Genomic DNA, 13,118 nt, shown 5'->3' on the forward strand with positions numbered 1-13,118 from the left:
ACTTTCCCCCTTATTCTCACAATGAATTAGATATTTTATTTTTATTATACTATGTGAATCTTGAGCTATCTTTTTGAGTTCTTATGTTCTCTTGCCCTTTCTTCCTTATTCTCATCTCTTCTTTTCCCCTTTTCTATGTTTCTCTTCTTTGTGCTAAATATTTCTTTCTTTGAATCAGATATTTTCATTCCTAAGCCTTTTTTATTGAAATATAAATTAACAATAATTAGAAAATAATATTTTTGAATGAATAAAATGATCTTTTGACATGAATGTACAATATAGTCTTAATAGTAGGATCTGATAAAAATCCATTTCCATTTCTTATGTTACCTAATGATATAATTGACTTACAATATGAAATTTCAAAGATTTTCATAAACAGAATTAGGATCCTAACCATGGATTCAAAGAGAAATTGCATTACAGTTGAATTTTCATTAACTATGTACATGTTGAAGAGGGGAATACCTGCTTCCTGGGGTAACATCTGTTCAGTCCTCATCTCTCAGTATTCCCCTTCACTATATACATCATTAAATTTTTTTTTTTGTTTTCTTGTATTTTTTTAGGTTCAGCAAATCGATCGTGTAGTAGAAGTTGTGGAGGAAACCATTAAAGGTAATCAAGAAATATAAATGAGCAAAGATATTTGAATTCTTTAAAATGAGTGCTGATATGTCTCTGGGCCTCTGTCTGTTTGTAAGAATTCTCTTTATTTGAGTAGAGGCAGTCAATTATTCAACTACTTGTATAATCTTGGTAAGTAAAGAGACAAGTCACTAGCATGTTCAAATTATTGTCAATCAAAGGATAATTCCATTGCCCGTTTTTGGGGGAAATCATTGAAAGAAATCACAGAAGTGGCTGGAGCCTATATTTATTTATTGTATTTATATTTGGATTTGGGAAGCAAAATAAGAATGGTGAGTCAAAATTATCTCCCAAGGTTTTCAGTTTGATAATGATTGAAATGCTTGGGTCATGATTAGACTTAGGGAATTATTAAAAAATATTTATTAACTGTACTTTGTGAGATTTTGTTTTAAGTGTAAAAATTTTGGAGAGCCATCACACCTCTGCTGTCTGACAGAGAGAGAAAAGGAGAAAAGGTTTTTTTTTTTTTGTCAAATTCTATTAATAAAGTAAATTCAAACAAGTGGAGAAGTTACTATTTTGTTGATTCCCTTGGTACTTCTTTGAGATGATTTATTCTCTTCCCCAATGAAGATTTGAAATCCTTTTGTAGCGTCCTTATCTTGGATGATATTCTATACGGTTTTCCCATTAATACTTTATAGAATTCCACCTAAGGCACTTGAGATCCTTCTTTTATTTCCTCAAGGTTTCTAGTACATCACTTGGACTACTCTTGCTATATATCTTGTCCATGCCTTTTTCCTTAACTTGGCCATTTTTCTACGTAAGTTGCATGTTTATGTCTACCATGCATCCTCCCATTTGATTTGTTCAAGATTTTAATTGTTCTAAAATTATTCACTAGTCATTCAACAAACAGTTTTTAAGTGATTATTATATGCCAAGTCAGGGAAGGTTATACAAAGGTTAAAGTGAAAACCCTTACCCTAAATGAGTTTATTCTATTAGAGAGCTTAAATGAGTATTCCAAGGACTTATGTACTATAAAAAAAAGGAGCTGAGACTCAAACCCAAGTCTCCTGACTTATAATCCAATGTTCTTTTCAGTGTTACATATTAGTTGTTTAATAAATATGTATTGAAATAGGTGATACCACATTACATAGTCTTTAATGTAATAATACTTTTTCTTCTTGAAATCATTAATTCATATTATATTTTAATATATGTGTGTATTTATATACACATTATATATATAATATGTATATTCTATTCCATTCAGTGGTTCAGTTGCTTCTGTTTCTTCCTTAATCTGGTCTGTTCTATTGATCTATTTGAGTGAGTGAGAGAGAGAGAGAGAGAGAGAGAGAGAGAGAGAGAGAGAGAGAGAGAATTAATAAGCATTTATTAACCTACAATGTGTTAGCCATTGTGTTAAGTTTTTATGATAGAAAGAAAGGCAAAAGACGTTATTCACTCTCAAGGAGCATACAGGCCAAATAGGTAAGACAACATGAATATAAATGTACAAAAAATATTTGTCATCATCATCATCATCGGATTTATCAAGTATCTGCTAAATGCCACGTACTGTCCTAAGTGTTGGCAAGTGTTGTGGATTTGATCATCATAAGCATAAAAATGCTAACTAAATACACAAGAATACATGAGGCCACCAAGTCAAATAATATATCGAAGAAAATAACATCCAGGATTGAATTCTGGAGGACACCTAGAGTTAGTAGTGATCACCTGGATCTTGGAAGAGTCAGCAAAGGAGATTAAAAAGGATGGTCACATGGGTAAGAAGATAACCAAGTAAACCTAGAGAGATGAGCTTATGTAATTGACATGTCGGTCACTGAGGAGAGGTCAAGAAGGTTGAGGACTGAGAAAAGGCCATTGGATTCGACAAGTAGGAAATCATTAGTAACTTTGTAGAGAGAGAATTCTGTTAAATGATGTAAGAAGTTAGGTCATATTTATATGAATGTTGTTTTGGCCTTTGTAGGTTAATTCCGATAATTTGTGTCTTTTGGTATATTGATTGACATTTCTCTTTTTTTTTGTATTAGTTTTTTTAAACATGTATATTAATACTGATGTTTCTTCAGATTTATTTCATATATTGCTACCTTGCAAAAGATATTAATTGTATTTGCTAATTATTTTCATTGATTCTCTAGGGTTTTCTAAATATATTATGTCATCTCTAAATACACATAGTTTTATTTCCTCTTTTATTATATTTATTGAGTTCTCTTTACTTATTACTATATCGAGCATTTCTAGAACTTTTAAAAATAATAATATTGAGAAAGGATATGCTAATTTATTTATTTATTTTTTACTATGAGTGCTTCTAGGGCAAGGATGGCAAACCTTTAGGAACTTTTTAGGGACCCTGTGCCATGCCCCTCCCACCACTCCAGATAGGGTACCTATACCCACCCCCCAATGTGTGCTATGCCCCCTCCCCCAACTGCATGCAGTGTCCCTCCAACCCCTGCATTTGGGGATGGGGTCAGGGGGCAGCACTGAGCTCTATGGGGAGACTCCAGTGCCCTATACCCCTTTTTGTGGGATGGAGCCAGGCTTCCAACCCTGGGAAGTCCTTGCTCCTCAAGGCAGGTCATGCCCCTCAGGGCCACTCATGCCACTGAAGGCCAGTTGTGCCTGTGCTGCTTGGGGGCAGGGCTGGGGTCAGCTGCATTCAGCCCCTGCCCTAGAAGAGAAAGGCTAGAAAGCCCCACCTCCTATTTTTGGGGTTGGCGCCAGGTTCCTAGCTGGCCAAGCCAGGGGCCTGCTCATGCCCACAGAGGTCTCTGTGTGCCGTCTTTGGCACTCATGCCATAGGTTCACTGTCATTTTTCTAGGGTGTCTTCATTTCAAACAATGCCAGTTTTTATTTTTAATATCTGCCCTTGGTAGTATTAAATAAGAGTCCCTTTTAGAGATTTTTGGAATTCTGAAGATAAATTAGTTCTCTTATTGAAAGCTTTTTTTTTTTTTGCATAATCTTATCATATGGAATTATTTTAAATGACTATAACAGAGCATATCTTTTAATCCTAGTTATTCTACTGCTAAGTTTATCCCACATGGGGATCAGTATTAAAAAGAAAGATCCTATATATATAATGAAATACTTCCTGTGGCCCATTTTGTGATAGCAATGAACTGGAAAGAAAGCAAGTGAATGGCTAAACAAATTGTGGTACCTGTATGTAGTGGATTGTTATTGTGCTAGTAGAAATGATTAACTTCATGCATGAAGAGTAGAATGGGAAAGACATATCAATTGCTATAAAGTGAACTAAATATAACTAGCCAATAATTAATTACCATTACAAAATGTGAGTAGAAAAATGATAACAAAACATTTGAAAAAGAATATATCTGTGATATAATGATCAAACGTGGCTATAAAAAAGATACTTCAGGATTTTTGCAGAGATAAAAGATATGGTTGGGAAAAAGTGCTTAATCAGGGATAAATTTATCATTTCTTTTCCTCTTTTTAAAAATATTCATTCATCATAAAAAAATTCCACTATTCAGTAACACATTAAAAAATAAAGTAACCCATATATGATATTAACTATATATATGTCATAAATGTAATAAATACTTTTGAATTTTGTCATAGCACCAGTCATTAATTAATATTTAACTTGCATGGGGGCAGCTGGGTTGCTCAGTGGACAGAAAGTGGGACCTAGAGGATATGTCCTGGGTTCAAATCTGGTCTCAGATATTTCCTAGCTGGATGATGTTGGGCAAGTCACTTGACCCCCTTTGCTTAGTCCATAAAGTTCTTCTGCCTTGGAACCAACCAATAAGCAGAATGTATTCTAAGATGGAAGGTAAGGGTGTAAAAAAATGTAGCTTACAGTTATGTGAACTGTGAATTAGACATCTTAAACATATGTTCAAAACTTAACTCCAATCCATCCTCCATTCAGCTGCTAAAGTAAACTGCTAAAGCATGTCTGATTTTTGTGCTTTCCCCTTCCTCCAACTTCAGTAGCTTCCTATTGCCAAAGCCATTCATAACCTGGCCCTTTCCTGTCTTCCCAGTCTTCCCAGCATGTGCATTTGCTTCAGTAACACTATCCTTCTGGTTGATCTTATGAACAAGACACTCCATCTCTCAGTTTGGGGCAATTTTTCTGGCAGTCCCCATGCCTGGTGTACTCTCTCTTTGGCTTTGCCTGTTGAATTCTCTGGCTTCCTTAATAAATAAAAAAATCTCTGCGCCATCATTCTGAGCTGAAAGTTCATCTTTGTGGGCAATTAAAGCTGAAAGTCTCACCAATCCTACACTGGTAGACACCCCTTTTTGATGTCAGCAGTGTGTTTTATAGATTTTGAACTATTGATCACCATAAATGACTAATAAAACAAGATGTTCAAAGTATGGTAAAAACATATTATGACTTTTGGTAATAAGTTTTGGTAGCATTTTATAAGAAGTAACAAATACTGGTACACAGTCAAGATAAGATACAGTATAAAGCATTGAATTATTCTTACAACTACTAGTTTGGAACTATTGTATTAACTCTGGGAGTGGGTAGATCTGAGTGACCCTAATACTCAAGGCAGCCTGAAGTTAGTCTAAGTCTTCACAGATCAAAGGACACCTGTGACCATGCCAAAGTTGTTTTCCTCTGCTGTCATCAGGCCAGCTGTCCATTCATCATTCCAAGTGATCACAGCTTCTTTTTGGAAGTTTTTATTCCTCAGACAGAAACTATTAATCTAGTTAGTTGCCATAATATTCTAATATGCCAAATAATTTCCTTTCTAATACTATGGTGAATAAGGTATTATTATAATTGAATGATTCTTATGTGTTTCATCTCTTTGTTCCTTCATGCATTACTACTGGAATTAATCATTTCTATGAATTTTACTCCTAGACAGCAATCATCAATCATAATACTTATAAAAATACTTGCACAAATTTCTCATACTCTCAATACCCACAATATTACTAACAAAATTTCAAATTGAACTTTTTTGGTATCTTTTTGATTGGAATTACTAGCAATAAAATTTGCCTTTCATAGAAAAGGCCTCAGTTTATAAGAGCAGAACTTTGTGTGATATCTCTGTCTTCTATATTGCTTTAGTGATTTTATTCTCTAATAATCATGTTATTGGTGCTCTCCAAAGAGAGCTGAAGTAGTAGCAAAAGTGTTTACTCTTCCTAGGACCATCAGAGATTCCCTTGAAGACTAGATTTCTTAAAATGTCATAAGTCTTCTGTCTCAGTACTTTGACTGGAAAATTTTTTAGTAGCTTTAGATTTGTCATGTTTTACAAATAATGAAGGTTTTAGAAAAAAAAAATGAACCTTTAAAAATTTATGCTGGTAGAAAAATGTCTGTTCACTTGTAATATTTCCCACAAGATGCTGAGTATTCTTCTTGTTTACATTAAAATTGATTATGTTGCTTTAGTATATAATATATCATACATCCAAATGAAATTATACATGCATGTGTATATATGTATGTTTATATATACCCATATGTTTGTGTTTATATATTTTATTTCCTTTTCTATTTATATTACTTCATTAATTGCAGTCATTTTTCATTGGTACCATTTCTGACACAATTTAAATATGGCACTTTTCTGTTGTTGTTAGAAAAAGCTTTTAAACTTATATACCTAGATGGACTCAAATTTTCATTTAAATTTGAATTAAATGGTCATTGACATCATAATTTTTCTTATTGCTGCAGTGGTTAATTGGACTTGATTGTTGAAAAGAAGCACAGGAAATAATTTCAGTATTGAACTTTTTGGCTTTTAGATACCTTTTCTAATTTTTAGTCTTACTTATCTGGTGAAGTAGTTCATCTTTTAAAAATTTTAATATTATTAATACAGTTAAACTAGTTTCACATATTAGATAATCATACATCATTGATAGTATTTTGGCAAGAATTAAGAGCACGTACCTTCAAAAAACCCAATTGTAGGTTGCCACTTTATGATGAGAATGACTTTTCTTGGATGGAGGCAAAATAGAAGGATTATTCACTTAGATTGACAGACCTGGCTTCATATCCTACTCTTTTACTTATTAGCTGTATACAATTTTAAACTTATTGGACCTTAGTTTCCATTTCATTTAAACAAAAGATAAGGAGTAGATGAACTTCTATGTCCTTTCTAACACTTAAGTTCTTTGATTTCAATATTACATACTGTTTCTAAACAAAATTCTTAGTATTAAAAAAATATTTCCCCTGTTCTGGATCACCTAAGTGGTAGCATGAGTAAAGTGCCAAGTCTGAGGTCAGGACCACTCATCTTCCTGTGTCAAATCTCACCTTAAGACACTTCTTGCCTGTGTGACCCTGGGTAAGTCACTTAACCCCATTTGCCTAGTCCTTATTGCTCTTATGCATTGGAACCAGTACACATTATTGATTCTAAGACAGTAGGTAAGAGTTTAAAAAATAATTAAAAAAATAAACCTTGGCAAATTTGTAGAATTTGCTAACATTTATTTTCTATTATCTTCACTTTTGAGAATGCAGGATTATCTCAACATTAAAAAAGTGATTCAAAATAGAACACATTATCTCATTGCTTAACTTTACTTCTGCATTCCCAAATTCTTCATTGTTGTCTAGGTCTCATTTCTTACTTCTATCAATTTTTAGATGAAATTCGTCTCTAAAATGCAGCCTTTCCCCTCATTCTGCCAACCTCATCCCCTCTCATCTCCTTTCTGCCATTAATTCTTTACTTTTATGCATCTTTCATGTCTGTTCCTGGCTGTATCTTTTCCCTCAAGTCAATGTAAATATTTTTCCATCACCTTTATCCTAAAAAGTAGTGGGACCCTGCTGCTATTTCAAGATGTAATCCTTGTTTTTAACTCACTGCCAAACTTTTAGAAAAACATAGTTTTTATTCACTGCTTCTGCTTCCTTATTTCCTACTCAGTTGTCAAGCTTTGAAATCTGGCTTCTCTCTCCATCACTCTTTTCCAAGGTTACTAATTAACTTCTTGTTCCTCAATTCAGTGATGTTTTTCTTTGTTCTCATCTTTTTTGACCTCAGTGGCATTTGACACTGTTGGCAATCTTTTGTTCTAGATAGTCCTTGCATCTTTCACTTTTGTGGTATTGTGCTCACAGATCCTGATAGGAAATGGACTTACCATTTCATTGATTTATGGGATCTCCCAGGAGGCTAAGACGGCCAAGAATCAGAACAAAGCACCAACCAGCAGAAAGGGTCTCCTCACCAAAGAACCAAGGAAGGAATTACTCCACTAAATCCTGAAAGCCCAATGCAGGATCTAGGGAAAGAGGCTCCTCCTCCAGTCCAGCTCACCAACACAGAGAGCTTGACTGAATCCTCCAGATGGCCTTTAAGTGCTTTAAGCCCTTTTCTCAATGGCACTTCCTTTTGCTCCCCCACTTTACAGGAATCAGTTGCAGTCTTTCAATTTCCTAGCACTGCCAAAGGGGCCTGCAGTGACCTTTGGGGGTGTGAGCTTACTCTTGTAAGTGATTTGTGAACTTTCTTACTTAGTGTAAAGTAGGGGTACTTTAAGTTATTGATTTGATTAGCTAAAAATAGTCAAGGGGAGAGTTAATCCTATCTTCACAGAGGTGAGGTAGAGTGAATAATTGAGGATAATACCTTGAGGGATGTTACCAAGGTTATGAACCTGGGAGCCCTGAATTATGTGGTGCTTTCAACTGAAAGAGAGATGTGGATTTGGGAAGGAAAGATTCTGAATTCAGTTTTGATTATATAGAGTTTGAGAGATCTCTAGGATATCTGGCTTGAAATATATGATAAAAAATTTTGATCCAGTGTTGAAGCCTGGGGAAGAGACTATGATTTTATAAATAAACATACTAGTCATTTGGATTAAAATGTTAATTAAACCCATGGAAACTGATGAGGTCACAAAGTGAGAATACATAGGGAATAGAGGAGTGTGATGCCTCAAACACTCTTAGGGAACACTGATATTTGGATCAAGACAGTTTATTGCCATATTTATAGTATGCAGGTTAAGGTAGTAGGAAATCCAGGCATGGTGTTGTGCAGATCTTGAGACAAGGCGGTTATTTAGGAGAAAGGAGTGTTTTGCAGCATCAAATGAAGCAGATTGAATCGAAACAATGAGAACTGAGAAAAGACAGATTTGGCAATTAGTGGTCATTGGAGAGAGTAGCTTTAATCAAGTGTTGATATCAGAACCCAGATCACAAGGAATTGAGGAGGAGAGAAGGAAGTCTGGAAGTGGCAAGTAAAGATAGGATTTTCTAGGTGAAAGGAAGGAGAGATATAGGAAGATAGCCCAAGACATTCCTCAGGGTTTGTGAAAGGTTTTTTTTTTTTTTTTAAGTATTAGGGTAGACTTGCTCATGTCTGCAGGTGATTGAGAAAGTAGTCCATAGATAGGAAGAGGTTGACAATTCAAGGAAGGGTATGATTAAGGTTGCAATCTGCTAGGAAGGTGGGAGGAGTAGGGTCAAGGGCCTATGTAGTGATGGGCTTGGTAAGGAGAAGAGCCACCTGATTTTCAGAGCCTAGCATAAAGGAGGAGAGGTGATTCACGGATTTTGAGATGAAGTACAAAGGGACAGAGAGAGAGAGAGAACACATCATTCTTCCTACAAGGTTTAAAAAAAAAAAAGGTTTCCAATTTGGAGAGGTAGGAGGAGGCATGGAAAGCTTTTGGAGAGATGAACAGGTCCAGACAAACTTTTTTTTTTTTAAGAGATTCAGGAAATCAACAAAAGAAGAATATAAGTATTGCCCAGATGAAATGAAGGCCTAAGTGGAGTTGAGAAATGTGAATTTATAATGAAGTCTGTGAGCATAGTTGTTTGATATTGTCTAGCTCTGTTCATTACTGCTCTTGAGTAGAAGCTGAGGAGGCAAATCATGGGGGTAATCCAGCTTGAGGTTTGCCAAGGGATGTTGGTAGGAGAAAGGGACAAAGGATTTGAGAGCAGAGGAAAGTATATTATTACATTGTTTAACTGTTGAATCATCAATGGAAAGATGTTGGGAAATGAAGTCAGAGTAGGGGTATTGACATGAGAAAGTTCTGAGGGGTAGAAGTCTCAGTAAGGGAGAAGAATGGGTTCAGGAGGGGTAAGGCATTGAAGGAGAGAAGGAAAGAAAGGAGGTTATAGTTAGAGACTGTCAGAATTTTTAGTGAGGGAAATGGATTATGATAAGATCTAATGTGTGGACATTTCTTTGTCTACCTGAATTGAAATAGAGTAGGTTATGCCATTTTAGGAAAAGAAGGTTGGAAATGGGAGTGAAGGAGCATCAAGGATGTTGAAGACTTTCAATAGAATGTAAGGCAGGAGCTGGGGAGGAGAGGAAGTTTCTTCCAACTCTGCAGATAACAATCTTTTGATACCTGTACATCCTTTGAACCTCTTGTCTCTATCTTCCCAAATTAACCCCAGGGATGAGCCTGACATAGAGCCTTTCCTTGCTTTCTCTTGTCATTGTATATATACAAGGAGAACACCACAGACTACTTGTCATCTTGCTTTTGCCATACAATAAGCCCATTTTCTCCTTTTTTCATGAAATTCTTTGATGACATCCTTTTTTTGACAAGACTTGATGACATAACTTCTCTTTCCAGTTCTTTCTTGGTTCTAATGTTGCAGCCTGTTCACACCCAATCAATCATATGTCTTCAAACAATAGATAATTGTTATAAAGATTTTTTTTATGGACAGGAAGTCAATAGTTGATGTTTTCTTAGTCACCTAATTTTGGATTCACCAAGTTCCAAGATTTTTTCCACATCTTTAGTATCTGCTCTTTTAGAACTATACATGTCAATGCCCTCACTATTATATTCTCTTCAGCATAGATCTCTTCTATATATATTTAATCAAATTAACATCTTTTTTCTTCATTTTCTTTAGTAGTATTTCTCTTTATTGTAGGTATCTCAAAGATTTTGTTGTTAGAGTCTGTGTTGTTTTCCACTATTCTTGACACAAAAGGGTTTTTTTGGTGATAAGTTTTGTAGATCCTTACCCCTTTTCTTCAATACATAGGCCTCTTAAGTGTAAATCAAACAACTCTGAGGTACCACTTCATACCAGCAGATTTGCAAATATAACAGTAAAGGAAAATAATGAATGTTGGAGGGGATGTGGCAAAATTGGGACACTAATGCATTGATGGTGGATTTGTGAATTGATCCAACCATTCTGAAAGACAATTTGGAATTATGCTCAAAGGGCTTTAAATGAAGCCTGTCCTTTGATCCAGCAATAATACCACTGGGTTCATACACTAAAGAGATAATAAAAAAAGGCTGTACAAAAATATTCATAGCCACACTCTTTGTGGTGGCAAAAAATTGGAAAATAAGGTGTCCCTCAATTGGGGAATGGCTGAACAAATTGTGTTTTTTTGATGGTCATGGAATACTATTGTGCTATAACAAATGTTGAACTGCTTGATTTCTACTTGAACTGGAAAGACCTTCATGAATTGATGTGTAGTGGAAATGAGCAGAACCAGAACATTTTACATAGAAACTGAAACATTGTGGGACAGATCATATGTATTCAACTTTGGTATTGGTAGCAATGCAATGATCCAGCAAAATCCTGAGGGACTTTTGAGAAAGAATGCCATTCATGTTGAAAGAACTGTGGGAATAGAAATACCGAAGAAAAACTTATGATTTATCACTTGTTTATATATGATTTGGAGTTTTGGTTTTAAAAGATTACTCTATTACAAAAATGAATAATATGGAAGTAGATATCAAGTGATAACACATGTATTACTCCGTAGAATTGCTTGCCAGCTCTGGGAGGGGAGAAGGAAGAGAGGAGGGAGAAAAAATGAATCAGGTAAACAATGGAAAAATACTTAAAAATAAAAATCTAAAAATTAAAAAAAAAACCTAAATATTGCTCTGGCTACCTCCAAACAACAAACAAATGAAAAAAAAATATTCTTTGCCACAAGGAACTTTCAGTTTGGTTTCCTTTTCCCATCTTCTTCCCCTAATTACTACATCTTACTTTTATACGACAGAATAAATCTATTTTAGACTACTATATATATTACTTTCTTCCCTTTCTCCATCCCCCTCCCCCTTCTTTCTCTCCCTCCTTTTTTGCCCCTTCCTCTCTTTTAATAAATGTTTATTTTCTGACTGACTAATTTAAGTTTTATCATTTTTCTGTTTCTGAGTAGTGAAGAATGTATATGAAGTTTATATCCAGATAGTGAAGTGGCATAGGGGGGAAAATGTTGAATTCAGGAAGATCTGATTTGAATCCTAATTCATTTACTAGCTGTGTTGCACCAGGCAAGTCACTTAATTTCTCTGCTTCAAGTTCCTCATCACTGAAAAATGGGGATAGTAATAGCTTCAAATTCATAGGGAAAAATTAAGTCGAGCTCCCTCTCTATTGATTTAAATTATAATTTTAATTTTCTTTTAAATTGATTGAAGTCAAATCTTGACTTTAGAAATTTTATATCTTTGATCATTGTAATTTATTTTTTAGTCAACTTCCTCTTCCTTTCTCTTCTCATATGAGTAGTCCAATTATCTTACTAGTAGCATTGCCAATAAGCCAACCCATAGCAGAGGGCGTAAGCAGGTTTTGAGCGGTAATGCTGACTGTCAGGGACTGAAATGGTGAGAAAAGGACTAAATGAGAAATAGAATCTATAAGATTAAGGAGACTTGGCAGTAGGTCTCCATCCTGGTAAGGAGTATTGTTGTAGAATTACCTCAAAGAAACAATAAATGACCTTTAAGAACAGGTGGATCAGTCCTAGGTTCAAATCTGACCTCAGACACTTCCCAGCTGTGTGACTCTGGGCAAGTCACTTAACCCCTATTGCCCAGCCCTCATGACTCTTCTGCCTTGGGATCAATACACAGTATTGATTGCAAGATGGAAGTTAAGTGTTTAACAAAATAAAAAGAACAGGTGGGTCAACCAGCATGTAAAAAGTGAAGGAATAAAGTTCTTTTTATAGAGCTTTTTCCAGAAAAAAAAAATAGGAGTCCATGTTGCCAGATCATTGGTTTTCCTGTATTGTGGAGTATCATTCTATAATTTATAGGCTTTATTTTAAAGTGTCTCACATTCTTATTTGACTGGTGAAGGCCAAGGGGAAAGGTTGATTCATGCATAATTGAAGAACAATATTTGTGTAATAATATATGGCTCATAGGTGACTATATTTTTGATCACCATTTAATATGTAAACAGTGTTCAATGGTGGGTTACATATTGATTTGTAAATGATTATTATATTGGCTTTTACAATGTATTCCTTTAAATAAATCATGTATTTATGCTGTTGTTGGATTAGATTTTTCACAAATTTTGCAATAAACTTTACCTACAAAATTAATATGAAGAAAAAATTTTTCATTTAGTTAATTTTGATCTTTTTTCCTGCCCTGCTTTACCCTTTTCTTTTTAATGCTACTATCTTGACACCATTGG

At 34.8% G+C, this 13,118-nt stretch overlaps 1 protein-coding gene across 3 annotated transcripts in view; it reads left to right on the top strand.

The window, feature by feature from the left end:
- Nucleotides 1-13,118, top strand: part of CDKAL1 (CDK5 regulatory subunit associated protein 1 like 1) — a 704,381-nt gene that overhangs the window by 163,780 nt on the left and 527,483 nt on the right. For all 3 annotated transcript variants that reach the window (XM_001375837.4, XM_007487880.3, XM_056823496.1), the window contains one exon: nt 573-621. In XM_001375837.4, coding sequence (XP_001375874.2) covers nt 573-621 — 49 coding nt within the window. The remainder of the gene's footprint in view (nt 1-572; nt 622-13,118) is intronic.

The sequence above is a fragment of the Monodelphis domestica genome, chromosome 3 (assembly GCF_027887165.1).
Source record: "Monodelphis domestica isolate mMonDom1 chromosome 3, mMonDom1.pri, whole genome shotgun sequence".
In the NCBI taxonomy this organism is placed as follows: Eukaryota; Metazoa; Chordata; class Mammalia; order Didelphimorphia; family Didelphidae; genus Monodelphis; species Monodelphis domestica.